General features: G+C 40.6%; 9 protein-coding genes across 9 annotated transcripts; 5 read left to right on the top strand and 4 right to left on the bottom strand.

Moving 5' to 3' along the window:
* Nucleotides 1-455: 455 nt before the first annotated feature.
* Nucleotides 456-5018, top strand: DNA2 (bifunctional ATP-dependent DNA helicase/ssDNA endodeoxyribonuclease DNA2; the record flags this gene model as incomplete). Its single annotated transcript, XM_056228550.1, has 1 exon — nt 456-5018. One exon carries the CDS (start codon nt 456-458, stop codon nt 5016-5018), a length of 4563 nt encoding a protein of 1520 aa, XP_056088260.1.
* Nucleotides 5019-5147: 129 nt separating this feature from the next.
* SOL3 (6-phosphogluconolactonase SOL3) lies at nt 5148-5900 on the bottom strand (the record flags this gene model as incomplete). The annotated part of the gene is made up of 1 exon (XM_056228549.1): nt 5148-5900. The coding sequence occupies one exon, from the start codon at nt 5898-5900 to the stop codon at nt 5148-5150; it is 753 nt and encodes a 250-aa protein (XP_056088259.1).
* A 267-nt stretch (nt 5901-6167) lies between these two features.
* Nucleotides 6168-6560, bottom strand: MPC2 (mitochondrial pyruvate carrier; the record flags this gene model as incomplete). The annotated part of the gene is made up of 1 exon (XM_056228547.1): nt 6168-6560. One exon carries the CDS (start codon nt 6558-6560, stop codon nt 6168-6170), a length of 393 nt encoding a protein of 130 aa, XP_056088258.1.
* A 751-nt stretch (nt 6561-7311) lies between these two features.
* YAP1801 (Yap1801p) lies at nt 7312-9177 on the top strand (the record flags this gene model as incomplete). The annotated part of the gene is made up of 1 exon (XM_056228546.1): nt 7312-9177. One exon carries the CDS (start codon nt 7312-7314, stop codon nt 9175-9177), a length of 1866 nt encoding a protein of 621 aa, XP_056088257.1.
* A 298-nt stretch (nt 9178-9475) lies between these two features.
* On the top strand, nt 9476-10324 carry PEX18 (Pex18p; the record flags this gene model as incomplete). Its single annotated transcript, XM_056228545.1, has 1 exon — nt 9476-10324. One exon carries the CDS (start codon nt 9476-9478, stop codon nt 10322-10324), a length of 849 nt encoding a protein of 282 aa, XP_056088256.1.
* Nucleotides 10325-10479: 155 nt separating this feature from the next.
* TDA11 (Tda11p) lies at nt 10480-12009 on the bottom strand (the record flags this gene model as incomplete). The annotated part of the gene is made up of 1 exon (XM_056228544.1): nt 10480-12009. One exon carries the CDS (start codon nt 12007-12009, stop codon nt 10480-10482), a length of 1530 nt encoding a protein of 509 aa, XP_056088255.1.
* A 364-nt stretch (nt 12010-12373) lies between these two features.
* On the top strand, nt 12374-15883 carry KEL1 (Kel1p; the record flags this gene model as incomplete). Its single annotated transcript, XM_056228543.1, has 1 exon — nt 12374-15883. One exon carries the CDS (start codon nt 12374-12376, stop codon nt 15881-15883), a length of 3510 nt encoding a protein of 1169 aa, XP_056088254.1.
* A 199-nt stretch (nt 15884-16082) lies between these two features.
* Nucleotides 16083-16631, bottom strand: REC104 (Rec104p; the record flags this gene model as incomplete). Its single annotated transcript, XM_056228542.1, has 1 exon — nt 16083-16631. One exon carries the CDS (start codon nt 16629-16631, stop codon nt 16083-16085), a length of 549 nt encoding a protein of 182 aa, XP_056088253.1.
* Nucleotides 16632-17151: 520 nt separating this feature from the next.
* Nucleotides 17152-18189, top strand: LIN1 (U5 snRNP complex subunit LIN1; the record flags this gene model as incomplete). The annotated part of the gene is made up of 1 exon (XM_056228541.1): nt 17152-18189. The coding sequence occupies one exon, from the start codon at nt 17152-17154 to the stop codon at nt 18187-18189; it is 1038 nt and encodes a 345-aa protein (XP_056088252.1).
* Between the last annotated feature and the right edge of the window lie 115 nt (nt 18190-18304).

The following is an 18304-nucleotide window of genomic DNA, read 5'->3' as shown; positions in this document are numbered from 1 at the left end:
TTATAGCCAAGTATATAACTATAATAGCATATCAGGCCAGTGAAATTTAGAAGTTGTGAAATATGCGAGGCAACGAGCTGGGAGTTCCACGCTTTTTGCCCTGTTTTTTGTGCCACATAGATTCATAGAAGTATGAAAGATTGCCACTGGATTGTGATTCTATTCAATAAACCAACAGAGTGATAATGAACCATCCACAAGGCCATTCATTCATTTACCCTTTTCATGTGAGTGGATACTTTGTTTTCATTTCGCGAAACTGAGGATCCGCGCGGCAGAAAGAAAGTGCATGTATTTAGAACTGATCGACTATTCGTGAAAGAGCTTGAATCATGTATTTTGTGATAAATTCACGGTTCTCCATACGGTCCTCAAAATAAAACGGCGGAAATAACCATCCAAGCAAGCATCACATTTTGTGCAAGTCAACGCTAACGGTAGAAGAGACGGTGAGGATGCCAGGAACGCCACAGAAGAACAAGAGGTCAGCGAGTATATCCATCTCGCCTGTAAAGACGTTAATAGAGGAAAAAGAGCCTGCTCATAATGATTCAAAGAAGACATCATCAAAGCAAACAAAGAGAAAAAAAAAGTATGCATTTGCCCCTATAAACAATCTGAATGGAAAAAGTGGTAAGATACCAAACACAAGTGTGTTGAAGTCAATATCTGTTTCACAGGTACGAAATACATCAAGAGTTAAGGAGGTAAACATGACAATTAGTAAGAGCGGTAACTCATTACCAAGCCCGCAAGTTAAACTCAAACGCGAAGTGTCGAGTATGAGCAAGTATCATGATTTAACTCATGACGAAGACGGCCCTATGGAAGAAGTAATATGGAAATATTCGCCCCTACAGCGAGATATGTCCGACAAAACAACAAGCGCTGCCGAATTTTCTGATGACTACGAAGCTGTTCAAGATCCCTCTTCAACGCCTATAGTACCTAATAGATTAAAAACTGTCCTTAACTTTACAAATATTCATGTGCCCAGTGCTGACGAAAATCCTTTCACACAAGAAAATGAAGACGAGCAAATACGACCTAAACATGCAAATATATCTCCAAGGGGATCCTTTCGTAACATAGATGATATTCTCGATGATATAGAGGGCGATTTAACTATAAAGCCGAGAAGTTCGAAATTCAGCGATTTGCCATCCTCACCTACCAAGGCACCTAATGTCGAACAACCGGAGGCGGCTGCAGAAACCGCAGATGACTTAAACACCACAGGAGATAGTAATGATGGTGACGATTCATTGATCGATATTTTAACTCAAAAATATGTCGAAAAACACAAGGATGATATACAGGTGGCAATACAAAGTAAAGATGATCAAGGAAATGAAACTCATGAAACTCATGAAGAAAATGAAAAAAATGAAAAGAGCGGAGAATGTAAAGGAGATGTAGTTAATAAAATCAAACGAGACGATGCATTCGATAACAACCAAGACGACCGAGGATATCAAAGAAGCCAAGAAAAAGAGGAAGAAGAAAAACGTTTATCAGACGAGTTTTCAGACGATTCACTAATAGAGTTATTGAATGAAACTCAAACACAAGCAGAATCCAATGCCATCGAACAGGAGATCGAAAAGGTAGAGGTAATGGTTTCTCACGATTTGAAAGTTGATTCTGATACTACATTATCCACGTATGTTCTCAGAGCTAAATTTAGTGCACCAAGAGATGGTGTAATACGATTAGTGATAATCAGTATACGTACTGTTGAATTGCCCAAAATTGGAACCCAAAAAATACTCGAGTGCATAGATGCCAAAGGTGGACAAAGTTCTGTGGTCGTTCGGCATCCTTGGGTATACTTAGAGTTTGAAGCTGGAGATGTAATACATATAATAGAAGGGAAGAACATTGAGAACAAACGACTTCTTTCCGATGACAAAAACCCAAAGACTCAATTAGCAAACGACAATCTGCTGGTATTAAACCCTGATATATTATTCTCAGCAACATCAGTCGGAAGCTCAGTGGGTTGTTTGAGACGTGCAGTTCTGCAAATGAAATTTCAAGACCCTCGTGGAGAACCAAGTCTTGTCATGACCTTAGGTAACATCGTACACGAGTTATTACAAGATTCGATCAAATACAAGCTTTCGCACAGCAAAATTACTATAGAAAGCATAGTACAAAAATTAGATTCACTGTTGGAAAGTTACTCATTCTCAATTATGATCTGTAATGAGGAAATACAAGCTGTGAAGGAGTTAATTATAAAGGAGCACGTTGAAAACATCTTGTACTTTGTTAATAAATTTGTCTCGAAGAGCAACTATGGTTGCTACACGTCTGTCTCAGGAACCAGAAGAACACAGCCAATTTCAATATCAAATGTGATCGATATTGAAGAAAATATATGGTCTCCAATATATGGTCTCAAAGGGTTTTTGGATGCAACTGTTGAAGCTAATGTTGAAAACAATCAAAAATGTATTGTCCCCCTAGAAGTAAAAACTGGTAAATCGAGAAGTGTTTCATATGAAGTCCAAGGCCTTATATATACACTATTACTGAATGATCGCTATGAAATACCAATAGATTTTTTTCTTCTTTATTTTACGAGGGACGAAAATATGTCAAAATTTCCATCCATTTTGCATTCTGTAAAGCATATTCTTATGTCCCGAAATAGAATGAGCATGAGTTTCAAGCATCAGCTTCAGGAAGTTTTTGGGCAAGGTCAATCAAGATTTGAACTGCCACCATTATTGCGCGATTCATCTTGTGATTCATGCTTCATGAAAGAGTCGTGTATGGTATTGAACAAATTGTTGGAAAATGGAACATCAGAAGAAAGCGGCCTAGTCGAAGGTGAATTTGATACATTAACGAGGCATTTGCTGCCAAACCTCACTACCTACAAGGAATTCTTCACAAAGTATAATGACCTAATAACAAAAGAAGAGTCAAGCATAACATGCATCAATAAAGAGCTTTTCCTATTGGATGGTTCCACGAGAGAATCGAGAAGCGGGAGGTGTCTTTCTAATTTAGTTGTGTCAGAGGTAGTTGAACATAAGGAAAAAGAAGGGACATATTCATATTGTTTCCTGAGAAGCAATCAAGATAATAACGCACAGTCGATGTTATCCTCTCAAATTACCGTCAATGACTTTGTAATTATTAGCGATGAGGAAGGTCATTTCTGCCTATGCCAAGGCCGTGTACAATTTATAAATTCAGATAAGATTGGTGTATCCATCAAGCGAAAATTGTTGAACAACCGACTTCTGGATAGAGAACGAGGAATTACAACCATTCAAAGTGTAGTTGACTCTAAACTAGATCAATCCAACCTCATAGCGACTCAAAATTTGGTTAAATATAGGATCGATAAAAATGACATCCAACAAAGTTTATCCTTAGCACGATTCAACCTCCTGAGTTTGTTTTTACCAGCTGTTCCGCCTGGTTTGGATATAATTGACGAAAGAAGTAAATTAGCCCGAAAGACAAAGAGATCTGATGGAGGTAACGAAACGTTACGATCTTTTTTAATTGATAACAGAGCACCAAAATTTAGAGGTATAAGCGATGACCCTGTGATACCATACGAACTTTCGGAGGATATAACATTGAACGTGAACCAAAAACAAGCAATTGATACTGTGATGAGAGCTGAAGATTATGCATTAATATTGGGAATGCCAGGAACAGGTAAGACCACTGTCATTGCAGAAATAATCAAGATTCTGGTGTCCAAGGGGAAAACTGTGCTTTTGACATCATATACACATTCTGCAGTGGATAATATTTTGACAAAGTTGATTAAGACCACCATTAACATAACGAGATTGGGATTGAAACATAAGGTTCATCCTGATACACAGAAGTATGTACCGAATTATGAGTCAGCAAAAAGTTATAAGGATCATTTGGCCAAGATAAACAGCACCTCCGTCGTCGCCACGACGTGTTTGGGCATAAACGATGTATTTTTTACATTGCACGAAAGGGATTTTGACTATGTGATTTTGGATGAAGCAAGTCAAATTTCCATGCCGGTCGCTTTGGGACCTTTACGATATGGATGTAAGTTTATCATGGTTGGCGACCATTATCAGCTACCACCACTAGTAAAGAATGATGCAGCTCGATTAGGCGGATTAGAGGAATCTCTGTTCAAAACCTTCTGTGAAAAGCACCCGGAGAGTGTTGTGGAACTGACTTACCAATATCGTATGTGTGGCGATATTGTTACTTTGTCTAACTTCCTGATATACGACAATAAGTTGAAATGTGGGAATGATGAAGTTTTTGTACAATCTCTAACATTACCAATTCCAGATGCTTTAAAGCAATATAGAAATAAGTCAATAGGTTCGAAGGAATGGCTCGAAGACATATTAGAACCGAACAGAAAAGTTATTTTCTTGGATTATGATAAATGCCCAGATATTATGGAAAAAAGCGAAAAAGATAACATCACCAATGTTGGAGAAGCACAAATTTCCCTACAATGTGTAGAGGGAATGATTTTGAGCGGTATACCGTGTGAAGATATCGGTGTTATGACGTTATACAGGGCGCAGTTGAGGTTACTAAAAAAGATATTCAATAAAGATGCATATAAAGGACTAGAGATCTTGACTGCTGATCAGTTTCAAGGTCGCGATAAGAAATGCATTATTATTTCCATGGTTAGAAGAAATTCTCAATTGAACGGGGGATCACTATTGAAGGAATTGAGGAGAGTCAATGTTGCCATGACGAGAGCCAAATCCAAACTAATCATCATAGGTTCCAAGAGTACAATTGGCTCCGTTTCCGAGATAAAATCGTTTGTAGACTTGTTAGAAGGACGTAATTGGATTTATACAATGTGCAAAGATGGGCCTTACAAGTATAATTTCCCCGAGAGGCTAGCCTCCACAGAAGGAACACATAATGGCCTCAGAAAGAGGACGGGGGCCAAACCCATCACATCCGAATCCAAACTTGTCAGCGACAAACCTATCATAAGGGAAGTTTTACAGGAGTATGAAAGTTAATACGGCAAGGGAAGCTTTTGCACAACAAAGAACCATCACAGCATACGATTCAAATATCAGTTTATAAAAGTTGGTATATAGCACTCAAAATTAGCATTTAGTTTTATACTCGCTTGCATGAGGGTTGTTCTAGAAATTTTTGGCTTGAACTTTTCCGAAAGCTTCGTCATTGACAAACCAAGAGGTTTTCTTGCCAAATAGTTCGTTAACCAATACGGTGGGTAACTGATCGTTTTTCAAATCAAAGATTTCATGCATTATATCTTGCTTTGAACTGCCTTCAGCAACAAAACACAAGGCCTTGGCGTCCTTTAGCATGGGCAGGGTGAACGTTATTCTGTCGCTTGGAGGCTTGGGGGAATCGTGGCACCAGGCAACTCTTTTCTCTGTTTCCTCTAACAAATACTTGTGTTTTTGGCCGGGAAACAAAGAACACGTGTGGCCATCAGGACCGCAGCCCAATAGAACCAAATCGAGCGATTGGGGCAAGATTTGTTCGTACTGCGCAGCAATGTTGTCCCTAGACTCGGCCCCATCGTTGCTGATCAAGGACTCGTCCATAGGATGGACGTTTACTTGGACAGTTGAGGGCAATTTGTCCAGAACTATCTTCTTGAATGTACCATAATTACTATCCGCGTCTGTTAAAGGCACAATTCTTTCATCGGAGAAGTAAATTTGCCATTTTGACCATTGAACTCTGGGAGAAAGTGATGCATCCGCTACCAGACTTTCATAGAGAGCGTTGATCAAAGAACCACCGCTAACAGAGACCTTGAAGTCCGATTTCCTCTGCAGAGCCTCATCTTGTTTCTTGACGATGAATTCGCCCAATTGATGAGTCAAACTGGCCCTTTCTGAAAACACGCGCACTGTGACCATTGGATATCAGATTAGCCGAGTCAATTGATCGTGTCCTGGCCTTAGGCATCCTCGAGGCCCCTCCCTCTTCTTTATATATATTCTCATCGAGTCGGGAATAAAAAAACTGAAAAAAAAATCTAGTACGAGAACTAATTATAACACCGCGCGCGAAGAAAATGTATTTTCCTGTTCTAAGAATATTACACAATCCGGATATATATATATATATATATGCATACGTACGTAGCCGTGCCTCGGCAAAGATTCGAGTGGTAGTTTGGGCGTTTATCTGCCAGAAGTAATTTCCTTTTTGCTTTCGTCGGCGGCGCCGCAGAGGATGTAGTTGAACAGTTGCGATATAGAGTCACCGTTCCGTATCCTGTAGTTCGCGATTCTACTCAATTGGTAGCCAGCGGTCAAGCAAAGAAACGAGTTCACGGAAGCCAGCAAGATGTTCCTTGGCTTGATGACAAAGGACCAGCGCGTCCAAATCAACGCAGTAGAGAGAAGCGACAAGTTTTGAGCGCCGGAAATTTTTTCCACTGGTCTCTTCATATCACTGAACCCAGCGAAAACCAACCCCCATTTCAGAGTAGGGGCCCAGAAATGCACTGTCTTGGGACCCGTTTCACTTTGCCAGAACCGCCTGAATGCAAAACGTACCGACGATGTAGACATTTTTCTTTTCTTTATTATCTTTTTCTGTGTTAGACTATACTTTTTCTGTTTTGGTGTGTTTCAATTCTCTGAGATAGTGAGTTATAACTCTTGACAATACGTTCTTTCGAATGAACTAGTGGTTTGCCGTCTATTTCAAATTCCTATTACAGTCAGCGATGTGCGTATCAGGGTTTGCTGTTTTTCTCGAGAAAAATGCCTCGTACTTCTTCTCGGACTATTTCATTCTTCTCTTGTTATATACTCAACGCTTTTCTTTTTCTTCTTTTTTTTTTTTTTTCATCCTAGTCATGCGCGCAATGAGAAAGCTCACGAAACGAATGAGTAATCCGTGGGAAACAATGCAGCCCCCAGGGTCAGCAACTGACGTGACTCAGCCTGGTCTCGCAAGACGGGCCACGTCCTGGCAGAACGGCGGGGAAGTCCAGGGGCCCTCACGACGTGTCTTAAGTATGGGAGAAGATGGTAGTATTTCCCGGATGCGAGCGGCGGTTCTGTCACTTCGAACGGGTGGGTAACATAGGGGCCTCAATTCGATACTTGGTATCCAGGCGTAATAGTACTGATTAGTGCACTTGTCATCAGTGTGCAGTAGTGGTGATGGTCGGTGGTAATAGGGCATAGCAAAGCTCAGGACGCAGAGTTATTGCATATTTCAATTCTTAGTGTTTCTTTTGGTCGGGCAGGAAGGAGAAAACGTGGCTCGTACGTATATCACTGGTAACAGAAGAGAATTTCCATCGAGCTCGAGATGACGACGTATTTCAAGCTGGTGAAGGGTGCTACTAAGATCAAGTCAGCTCCGCCTAAGCAAAAGTACCTGGACCCGATCCTGTTGGCGACGGGCAGTGAAGAGGACTTCTATGAGATCGTGAAAGCTTTGGATTCCCGGGTTAATGATACGGCATGGACGATTGTGTACAAGACTTTGTTGGTGGTACACCTCATGATGAGGGAGGGTAAGAAAGACGTTGCATTGCGGTACTACTCTAGGAACCTGGAGTTTTTCAGCATTGAGAATATACGTGGTTCCAGTGGCAGTGCGTCTGGCGATATGAGGGCGCTCGATCGATACGATAATTATCTGAAGGTCAGAAGCAGAGAGTTTGGTAAAATCAAAAAGGACTACGTGAGAGACGGCTATCGGACGTTGAAATTGAACACTAACAACTACGGAAACTCCAAGAACAAGCAGCACTCTATTAATATTGCGCTAGATCACGTGGAGTCTCTGGAGGTGCAGATCCAAGCTCTGGTCAAAAACAAGTATACGCAGTTTGACCTGAGTAACGAACTGGTCATATTCGGCTTCAAGCTGCTTATCCAAGACCTTTTGGCCCTATACAACGCTCTCAACGAAGGTATCATAACGCTACTGGAGTCGTTTTTCGAATTGTCTCATCAGAACGCCGAAAGAACTCTGGACTTGTACAAGACGTTTGTCGACCTGACCGAACATGTTGTCAGATACTTGAAGAACGGTAAGACTGCGGGCTTGAAGATACCTGTTATCAAACACATCACTACAAAACTGGTCAGATCGCTGGAGGAACATTTGATAGAGGACGATAAAACCCACAGCACGTTTGTGCCCATCGATGGTTCTCAAGGCGGCGCCGGTGCCACAGCGTCCAGGTCTATCGCCCAGGAGAGGCTGGAGCAGATTCGCGAACAAAAGAGGATACTGGAGGCACAGTTGAAAAATGAACAGGTACCGATATCTCCTGCCGTCACCACGGCCACAACCGCCCAATCATATAATCCATTCGGCGCAGACTCTTCCGCGCATACTAACATTCCAATTGCGGGGGCCAATCAACCACAGCAAACCCCAAACAATCCATTTGTAACTCAAATGCAACCACAAGGAGTGGTTCCACAGGCTGCACGTACAGAACCTGTTACTTTCAATGCTCCACAATATGCAATGGTCCAGCCCGTGGCAAACACCAGCCCGGTACAAGAACCCGGTGTAAGTGCCCAACTAACAGGATACTATTCTATCAATAACCATCTAACTCCTACATTCACGGGCGCGGGATTTGGGGGATATTCCGTTTCACAGGGCACGACTTCGGGGTTTGATCAACAAGTCGCACAGTCACAAACTGGTTCGAACAATCCATTTGCATTGCGGAACCCTGCAACGATTGCTACGGGAAACCCCACGCAGGAGCCTGTCTTGAATAACCCATTTTCGGAACCAAACTTCAATGAACAAAATGCCGGTTTGCCACCACAACAACAAGTAATAAGTAATCCCTTCCAAAATCAAACGCATCTTCAACAGCAACAACAACAACAGAAAGTACTTTCAAGCACGATAAATAGCGTTATGACGACTCCTACCAGCATGCAGGGGTCAACAAATGTACAACGTTTTGATAACGTGCAATTTCCTGCTCCCTATACTCAAAACCTGCCACAACAACCACAACAGCAACAGGGGTCTTACGCGCCCGCAACCGCAGCGGTTACTCCTATTGTAAATACTACAGGAATCGTCCAACCACAGACTATTCCGTTCTACCCACAACAGCAACAGCAGTCTCAAACGCAGCATCAAGGTTTGGGCGACCGGTATACGAACGGCAACTTCAATTTAATTGATATGTGATATTTGGTATATATATGTACGTACAAATTTATAACTTCAGTGCATTTCTAGATAGTAGTAAGTAGTTGCAAGAAGAGCTATGTAATCTTTACCATTTTCTTTTAAACGTTTATCCCTGTAGAGCAATACTTCACAGCTCTTCATAACCGCTTTTTTCCCACAAAAGATTGATAGCGCCACTCAATGGAGTTTATACTGTTATTTCCGAGTCGACATATATAAGGGAACAAACAGGGTAGAAAACTAAACACTTATTATCCGTCCAGACTCTCTAACAACGAAATATTCAATAAAAGCAATGAATGCTACTCAATGTCAAGCGAATGCGGTGCAGAGTATTGTTAATAGGGCAGAAAAGGGCGCTTTCTCAGGCGGCGAGGAGAATACATCTTCGTTTGGCAAAATCCAAAGTAGAAATGAATCATCCCCGATTCTGAACAATATAATCGAGCAAAGATTTTTACAATATTCAAGCGTATCCAATCAGTTGCCTTCTTACGCGGATGTACCCCCCAGGATCCTAGAAAATCAGAAATCTGCAGCCCCAGAACCAAACAATAGCGGAACTTCTTGGTCCAAGGATTTCAAACATGATTCCATCAGGCACATCACACTTCCTATCCAAAATGAATTTGCAAATCTCAATTTGAACAAAGAACCGCATATGATTCGGACAGGGCCGCATTTGGGCTTTTCTTCGCACAAATATTTAAGTATGACTTCTTTTCCTGTCATTGACCATCAAATACCTGAGCCAAGGACCTTAGAGTTTCCTATTGGCAGTGAAGTTGATTCTTTGATTAATGCAGAGTTTTTGGAGATGGAAGACACTGATTTGCAAGAAGAAGGCAATACACAGGAAGAAAATTTAGATACAGGGCTGGAACAGGAAAAAGCTGCCATGAAAAGTCTAGCTTCTGACATAGTTGAGTTTTGCGGCAATAGCAGTGCCGATGAAGGTCTGACAGAAAGGCTAATTAGTTCAAAATTTGTTGGACTGATGGGTAATATCAGCAGTGGTTCCGTAATTCTGAAAAAAAATGAAAGCACAGAAAAAGACCTTCAGAAGCATGTGGGTTTCTGTTTCGAGCGCACAGGAACCTGGACAGATCTGGAGTTTCGTGATGTCGAAGACAGGACCGTGTAGTGGCTCATGACTATTTCTCCACTTTATACCATTTCAGTCATATATATAAGGTTATTTAACCAAAGTTAAGTAACAGTATTATAATACATACTGCCTTCACAGAATACGTAAAAAAGTGTGACCAGAAATGAATAGCACGTTTCTTTGGAAGAAAATTAAAAATTCGCCATTTCGACAGTATTATGTACGGAGAAACCACCGTCGTTAGGGTCATGAGTGCAGTGTTCTCCTACAAATTTTAGTTTGTTACTTCGGGTTTTACTTTCCCCGGCTCGTGCTCGATGTCCACCTTCAGTTATGAGAATCTCATCATCTGCTTTGGCTTTTTGAAATTTGATTGTCGTTTTGAATTCCTTCATATCCAAACTAGAGTTATCGCCAGTATCCTCTGCCCTTGAGTGATCGGTTACTTTGAGTTCGTTTCGGTCCTGTTTATGCTCTCCACCACTTTTGTTTACAGGATCAATTCTGTTGTCATTAGTAAGATCGCTATCGTTTTCTTCCTCTATACCAAGCAGCCCGGCCTTGACGTCGCTAACAAAATTCCAGAGAGATCTGGAAACAGATCCTTGAGAAGGAGATACTTCGTTATTTCCTGAGTTTTCACCATTGAGCAGCCGTACTGAGGAATCGTCATTACTGGTCGGTGTTGCTCGCCGCCGCTCTGGTTCACCAGGGCTGGAGTCATCCCAATTCAGAGTCCTTTCAATTTCATGCTGAATGATTTTGTCAAACTGGTTGAATAGAGCCAGCGGCTTACTCCAAAGTGATTGTTTAGACGGATCCGATGAGGTGTTTCCCCGACGTGTTTCTTGAATGTCTTGTGAGAACACAGATCTTGATTGGTTGGAGTTTAGAGGTTCCCTTTCCTTTCGCGTTCCCACAAAACTAGCATTACCAGCATTTTCAGCCCTTGATTCCATAGGTATATTCTTAAGCACGGGTGAAAAGGCACAGTTTTTCGCTGGCATATTCTGAGACGGATCCAAATGCTTACTTACTTGTTCTTTCAACTCCTGGAGTTCACGTGCACGACGAGAGTAGTTTTCTTCTTCGTGTTGAGTTTGTTTCTTCAAATCTTCAACCTTTTGTTTACATTCCAGAAGTTCCAACTCTTTTGTAGCAAGGGCTTGTAAAAGGGTACTCACATCGGCCCCATTTGTGGGCACGGCGGTCGCTGCCATACTATTCACCGATTGTGAACTGCCGTTTCTAGACCGTCGGAGACCATCTCCAATTGCTTCTTCACTGGAAAGTACTGTAGTAGACTCTAATTGAATTCCATGGGATCCGCCAGAAAAGCTTACTGTATTTCCAAAGGATATACTGTTTTGAGATTCTGGTGTGGTGGGAAAAACCATTGGTTGAATAAGCGATCTTCTCTTACCCATTGCGTTCGGAATAGACATGGAGGAATGACGAGTTACGACCCTTCTAGCATCTGGTTTCATTTGTAGGGGATGATCTCGTTCGCTTAATCTGGTAGGCGTCATTGGCTTTTGCGAATGCACGCTCCCTGCACTGGACGTACGATGGTGCTCAAATCTGTAACCATTGGAGCCAGAAGGACGAAACTTTGGTCGTGCCTTCATCACAGGAGACAAAGAAATCATGCTATTTCGGGTGCTTGTATCCACATCCAATTCCTTCTCGTTGGACTCTATAAACTCATCAAATTTATTCATATTAGTATCCTAAAAGATAGTGTAGCTATGGTGAGGTCCATGTAGCGTCAATTTAGGTAAATGAGATCAATTTTTCCTTTTAGTTGGCCTATTATGCTGAACTCTACAATTTGAACCCTTCATCACCTTTTGAATCACGCGGCACGTCTTTTGAGAACTTGGCGACGCGGTTGTTGATAATATTAAAAGCAAGCATTCCTTTAAGTTTGAAACAATACAGGCATAAAAAAGCAACAGGGCTCGTTCTACAAAGCACTTGTTTGTTTACTTGGTAATATTTACGGTTATCAACAAGTTTACAGTCATTTTAAAGGAAAAGGGAGAGCTCTTTTTATACAGTTTGCACCTTGGAAATAATTCAAACATGGCCGGATTTAGCTTCGCCAAGAAGTTTACTCATAAGAAACATGGAAAAACACCTTCTGATGCTTCCATCTCTGACCAATCTAGGGAAGCTTCATTGTCAACTCCTCCAAATGAAAAGTTCTTCACAAAACAAGAAACGCCTCAGAAAGGACGTCAATTCTCACAAGGTTATCGTCCTAACGGTAATAAGACCAGTTCACCTCCTACGTTTGCCAAAAAGCAGCAAGCAGAATCAAGGATCCAGCCAAGTGCAGTGCCACCTCAGCAACGAAATGTATCGGGACCATCTACCACTCTCCATAAACAACCATCAAAGCAGAGAGGATACACCGTGTGGAATAGAATAAAGTTACAGAACTCACCTTTCCCACGTTATAGACATGTTGCCTCTGCATACGTTACAGACAAAAACCAAATTTATGTTATCGGAGGGCTTCATGATCAATCTGTATACGGTGATACATGGATATTAACGGCCCTTGATAATGCCACCAAATTTTCTACCACTACGATAGACATAAGTGAAGCCACGCCACCACCAAGAGTGGGTCATGCTGCCGTTCTATGCGGGAATGCTTTTGTTGTATTCGGCGGTGACACACACAAAGTCAATAAGGAAGGTTTAATGGATGATGATATATACCTTTTGAATATCAACTCTTACAAGTGGACAGTCCCTGCACCCGTGGGGCCACGTCCATTAGGCAGATATGGTCATAAAATTTCAATCATCGCCACAACTCAAATGAAAACGAAACTATACGTTTTTGGTGGTCAATTTGATGACACCTATTTCAACGACTTGGCTGTTTATGATCTATCCTCTTTTAGAAGACCGGATTCACATTGGGAATTTTTGAAACCGAAGGCATTTACGCCACCACCTATTACGAATTTTACAATGATATCATATGATTCAAAACTATGGGTATTTGGTGGTGACACATTACAAGGTTTAATCAATGACGTGTTTATGTATGATCCAGCGATTAATGATTGGTTTATCATCGAGACCACTGGTGAGAAGCCTCCTCCAGTTCAAGAACACGCTTCTGTAGTTTACAATGATTTAATGTGTGTGGTGGGTGGAAAAGACGAGCATGACGCCTACTTGAATTCCGTGTATTTCTTGAACTTGAAATCGCATAAATGGTTTAAGTTACCTGTATTTACAGCGGGAATCCCGCAAGGTCGGTCCGGCCATTCACTAACATTATTGAAAGATGATAAGATTTTAATTATGGGAGGTGACAAATTTGATTACGCCAGAGTCGAAGAATTCGACTTACATACCTCCGATATTGACTTACAAAGAGGCACGATTGTTTATACGCTAGATTTGGCACGCATAAAAGACCTTTGTCCCGGGATAATGGATGCTTTGAACGAAATCGCTGCTGAGAAAAATGGTAGTCTTGATTTGGCGACGCCAGTTACGCCAGTTACGCCAGTTTCTCTTCAAAACAATAGTACGAACTTGCCGAATTCAGCCGGACTCCCAGCTTCTGCTCCATCGTCCGCAGCGAAGTCTTTCCCAGATTTTGATCATGGTAACAGAGATGTTAATAACGGAGAGCTTCCAGTGGAGCCTGAGAGCCAAAATCATACGGTACACTCAGAATCTCATTTAATTGCTGAACCAAACATTTTGACTCCGTATGTGCCTCCAGAAAGCTCCCAAACGCCTATTATGAAAACAACTTCAAACAAACCATTTAGTACACCTATTATCGAAAAAGGAACTGAAACTGCTGGAATTATTGAATCGCCAAATGAAAACTATAGTATTCCGTCTTCAAACTATGGAAAAAACCTCACTCCATTAAAGCAAATCAAGAGTAACTCCTCCCCAATTGTAGAAACGTTATTAAGCAACGAAATAAATACGTTCCAGAATGACAACGTGGATGAAACGGAACTTCATACTGACGCTGATGAAAAAACGGACTCTACGATCCCTTCTAACCAAAAAATGAACGGGAAAACTTCAAGGGCATCAGTGCCAGGCAATATTGAGGAAGAAAGCGGCGCTGTTGTTGCTGATGACGACGATGAAATTGGTGTAGCTCAAATGGCCAGCTCCCCATCAAAAGATCAGTTCAAAATAAAGCATTATAATGAATCTCTAGAATTGTCGCAAAAAACTGCTGAGATCGAAAAATTATCTGAGCCTGTAGATATTGCAATAAAGAAAAGCGATACCACAGGCCATGATTCTACTGAGCATGATGTTGCAATAAATGAGGAAAAGGATTTGGCCGGGATCGTAAACGCTTCATCTGATGTAAAAAAGGAAAAATTAAATGTTCCAGAAAATGGAAGCGTTACTTCTGAAGTCGTGGACAGAGCACTATTCGAAAAGTTAAGGTCTGAATTACAGTCCTTGAAAGAACTTACACATGAAAAAGCACTTGAGGCCGGTGCTCACATAAAAGAGTTAGAAACGGAGCTGTGGCGGTTGAAATCTCAGAGCAGCACTGGAACAGCCAAAGAAATGGATGAGTTGGACTCTGTTAGACTACAGTCGAAATGTGAAATACTAGAAGCAGATAATCACTCTCTCGAAGACAAAGTCAATGAGCTAGAGGACTTAGTAAATAGCAAATTCTTAAACATGGAAAGTCTAAACGCAATTGTGCAATTTCAAAATGAACGAATCAAGTCGATCGAGCTAGAACCTGATTACAAAGAAAAGCTTGAAAAATTACAAATAGAACACGAAAACCTGAGTAGAGAAAATGAACGGTTGAGAGATGAGAGTATGCGACAAAGCGAAGATATCATTAAACAAGTCACGGATTACTCATTACAATTGGGTTCACTAATAAACTATTGGAAAGAAGGCAAGACCAGCTCTTCGCTTCATGCATCTTCTTCTTCATTGTTGTCCGTGTCGGACGGAAACGATGAAAAATGTATAAACGAACCCTATGGTGATCAAAGCCGTCACCATCGTGTGGTAATTAACAAACTAACAAATAGATTGGATGATTTGTTGGAGAAGAGCCAGGAGCTAACCATCTCAAAAGAAAAACTGTCTTCTGAATACCATGCTTTGAAGATGGAACACAGCTCGTTGAGTCAGGATGTGTTGGTGAAGGAGAATGAAATCAAAAAGATACAAAGCGATTATAAGGAAAGCATAAGTTCTATGGATAGTGCAAGTAAGGCACTAACAGTTTCGCAAAGGGAACTAGAAAAGTATAAGAGTTTGAGCAAAAAGCTGATTGACGAGCTAGATGAATTGAACTTCAAAAACAACGTCGGCAGTAAAAATTCTGATGGGTTCAAAAGCGCTGACCAGACCCCTGGCAGTGCTGACAACAGCAACACTATGAGGGAGAACCAATTCAATATCAAGATAAACGACCTAAAAGCAGAACTTTTCATTACTAATCACGAAAGAGATGACCTGAAAGGCGAAGTGTTAGAGTTGAAGAAGAGATTATTGAATTTAGAGAATAGTGTTGAAAAAACCAATGAGGATGACGACAATAACTTATTATAAAAAATAATGTGAGTAATGATTTTTTTTTTCGTGTGTAATAATAATAATAAACATTAATAATATTAATAATGACAATAATAGAATAATAAAAGTTGTATTCTTGAAGAGAAGTGTAACGAAAATATACGTATGAAATAGATGTAGGGATAAGCGTGAAAAAGAACCTTATTTTACTCAATAAAGGTTTGTGAAACAGACGTTATGGGCTGCTAAACTGGAATATGCTCCCGTTTGATGCCTGGGCCTCATGCAGCGCCGCAGAATAATCTGACTGTAATATTTGAGGGGTACTGGATGAGGATACTGGCATCATTTCATTTGCTTCACTTTGCAGTAAAGTAAAACTGAACTCATCTTCTAGTACATCTTTTATTTGCTCATTTCTTTGGGTCAAAGAATCGTCACCATATAATGTATCACTATACAAAAGACTGGTATCGTTATTATTCTCTACCACTTTTGACATGCAGTGTGAATCGTCTATAATAAACGGAAGGGATAGTAATGTAGGTTTCTTGCGGCAACTGTTTAGAATGTAGTTTGAAGCTGTCCGTTTCAACACTACTTCAGAATTGCTTGTCTCTGTTATGATGCAATTTGCTGCTTTATTAAACTCTTCCTCATTTATTCTTCGAACAGTCTTGTTATTTAACCCAAACTGAATGCTAACACTTTCAGATACGAAATATTGCCGAAGAAAGTCTTGCATGCAAATAATCCTGTTTCCTTCCTCCTTCTCGATGGACATCTCTAAGTTAGTGGTCCTACTCATCCTTGTTTTGATGACCTTGCTTCTCGTGCAAATGATCGATTCTGTTAAGTATGGCGAGAATTAGCCGCCGAATATCCTGCGATAAACTGAAGAAAGATAAAGCTGAAGACTACTGATTTACCAAAAAAAAACACAAGTGAATAATGTATAAAAGATCCTCGGATGCACAGCAGCAATCTCTCACAATCGAGGATACTGTTTACCTAAATTATCAACGTTTGCTCACGACACCAGAGTAACTTTTTATAATGATCTTTTGAGCGGATAAGAGGCATGATATTCCTCGTCCCTCCACTCCTCAAGACTTCCCATTTTTCTTTTGGAGATTCTATGTTGATCGATTTTTAGGTATTTGATGAATAGGTCTCTGGTTAGATATTAAAAGAAGCGCATCAGTTTTCCCGAACGAACAGGAATAGCCACACTGCATCCAGGAGAGAGATAGAGATCTCACATATAAAAGAACCCGGTTACACTGTGCTCTGTATCATAGGCCATGGAATACACGCAGGACTCGAACACTCTAAAATTGAAAAGAAAAAATAATCTGCTTGAAAATGAGCCTTACAATATACATAAGAGGTGTAAAGATAGCAGGCCAAACATAGCAGAATATGGTTCTGATTCTAGTGCCGAGGACTCTTCAGATGAAGAAAACAGCGGGATGGAAATGGATGTGAAAGCCAATGAAAAGAATGGAAAAGAAGATGAGGACATGTTTTTGTCAGATAATTACAGTCAGATTGAAAACCATGAAAAGCCTAAGAAGCCAAAAATCCAACTTTTGGATGTTGCGAAATTCAAGAAAGAAAACCTGGCGGAATTAAACTCTTCCATTGAAAACGGTGAAGTTCAGGGGGAGGAGGAAGACGTGAATATAGAGCCATTTAATATAGACAATGAAATGGAACATGGCGTATTTGATAAGGATGGCAATTACATTGAAACGGAAAGCAATGGAGATGATGAATTGCAAGACGACGAAGAATGGATGAATAACGTCATAGATACGAAAAGGATAAACCAGTTAAAAAAGAAAGAGGACACAAAGGCTCAAAATTCAAGATTTTATATGGTACACGAGGCATTAGTTCTCTTAAAGTTTTTTCTTATTGACGATGTAAACACGGTACTACAATCCTTGGGGAGGTTAAACAAGCTGCGAAAAATAGCCATATCTGAGAACAGCAAATCGCTAAAATACATCATTTATGGGATAGAGCTATTGTCCGATTTGATTAATATATTAGAAAGTAAGGGATTCAATGGAATCTATGAATACAACGGCAAGAGAGTTCAGGAAGCCATAGAGGAAGAACGGCTCGATAATTCCTCCAAGGTAGACGACCGAAAGACAAAGTTATGGAGCTTCAAATGGTTGAGTAAATTGGATCAGATTCACGGACAGTACACCAACTATGAAATGTCGTACTGGCAAAAAACCTACTTCCAAAACAACGTCATAGTAAAATTTCACAGCGAACCAGATCAAGACGAAAACTGGATACACATATCGTGTTTAAACTTTACGTAGAATATGTAAATAAGATTATCAAGACTCGACTGCAGGCACTATAGTACCGTTTATTGTTTGGTCAGATACATTGATGAATGTTTTATAGGAAATTTTATCAATCATTTCAAAAGAT

Source organism: Saccharomyces kudriavzevii (assembly GCF_947243775.1).
Source record: "Saccharomyces kudriavzevii IFO 1802 strain IFO1802 genome assembly, chromosome: 8".
In the NCBI taxonomy this organism is placed as follows: Eukaryota; Fungi; Ascomycota; class Saccharomycetes; order Saccharomycetales; family Saccharomycetaceae; genus Saccharomyces; species Saccharomyces kudriavzevii.
This window is presented reverse-complemented; position numbering and strand designations above follow the sequence as displayed.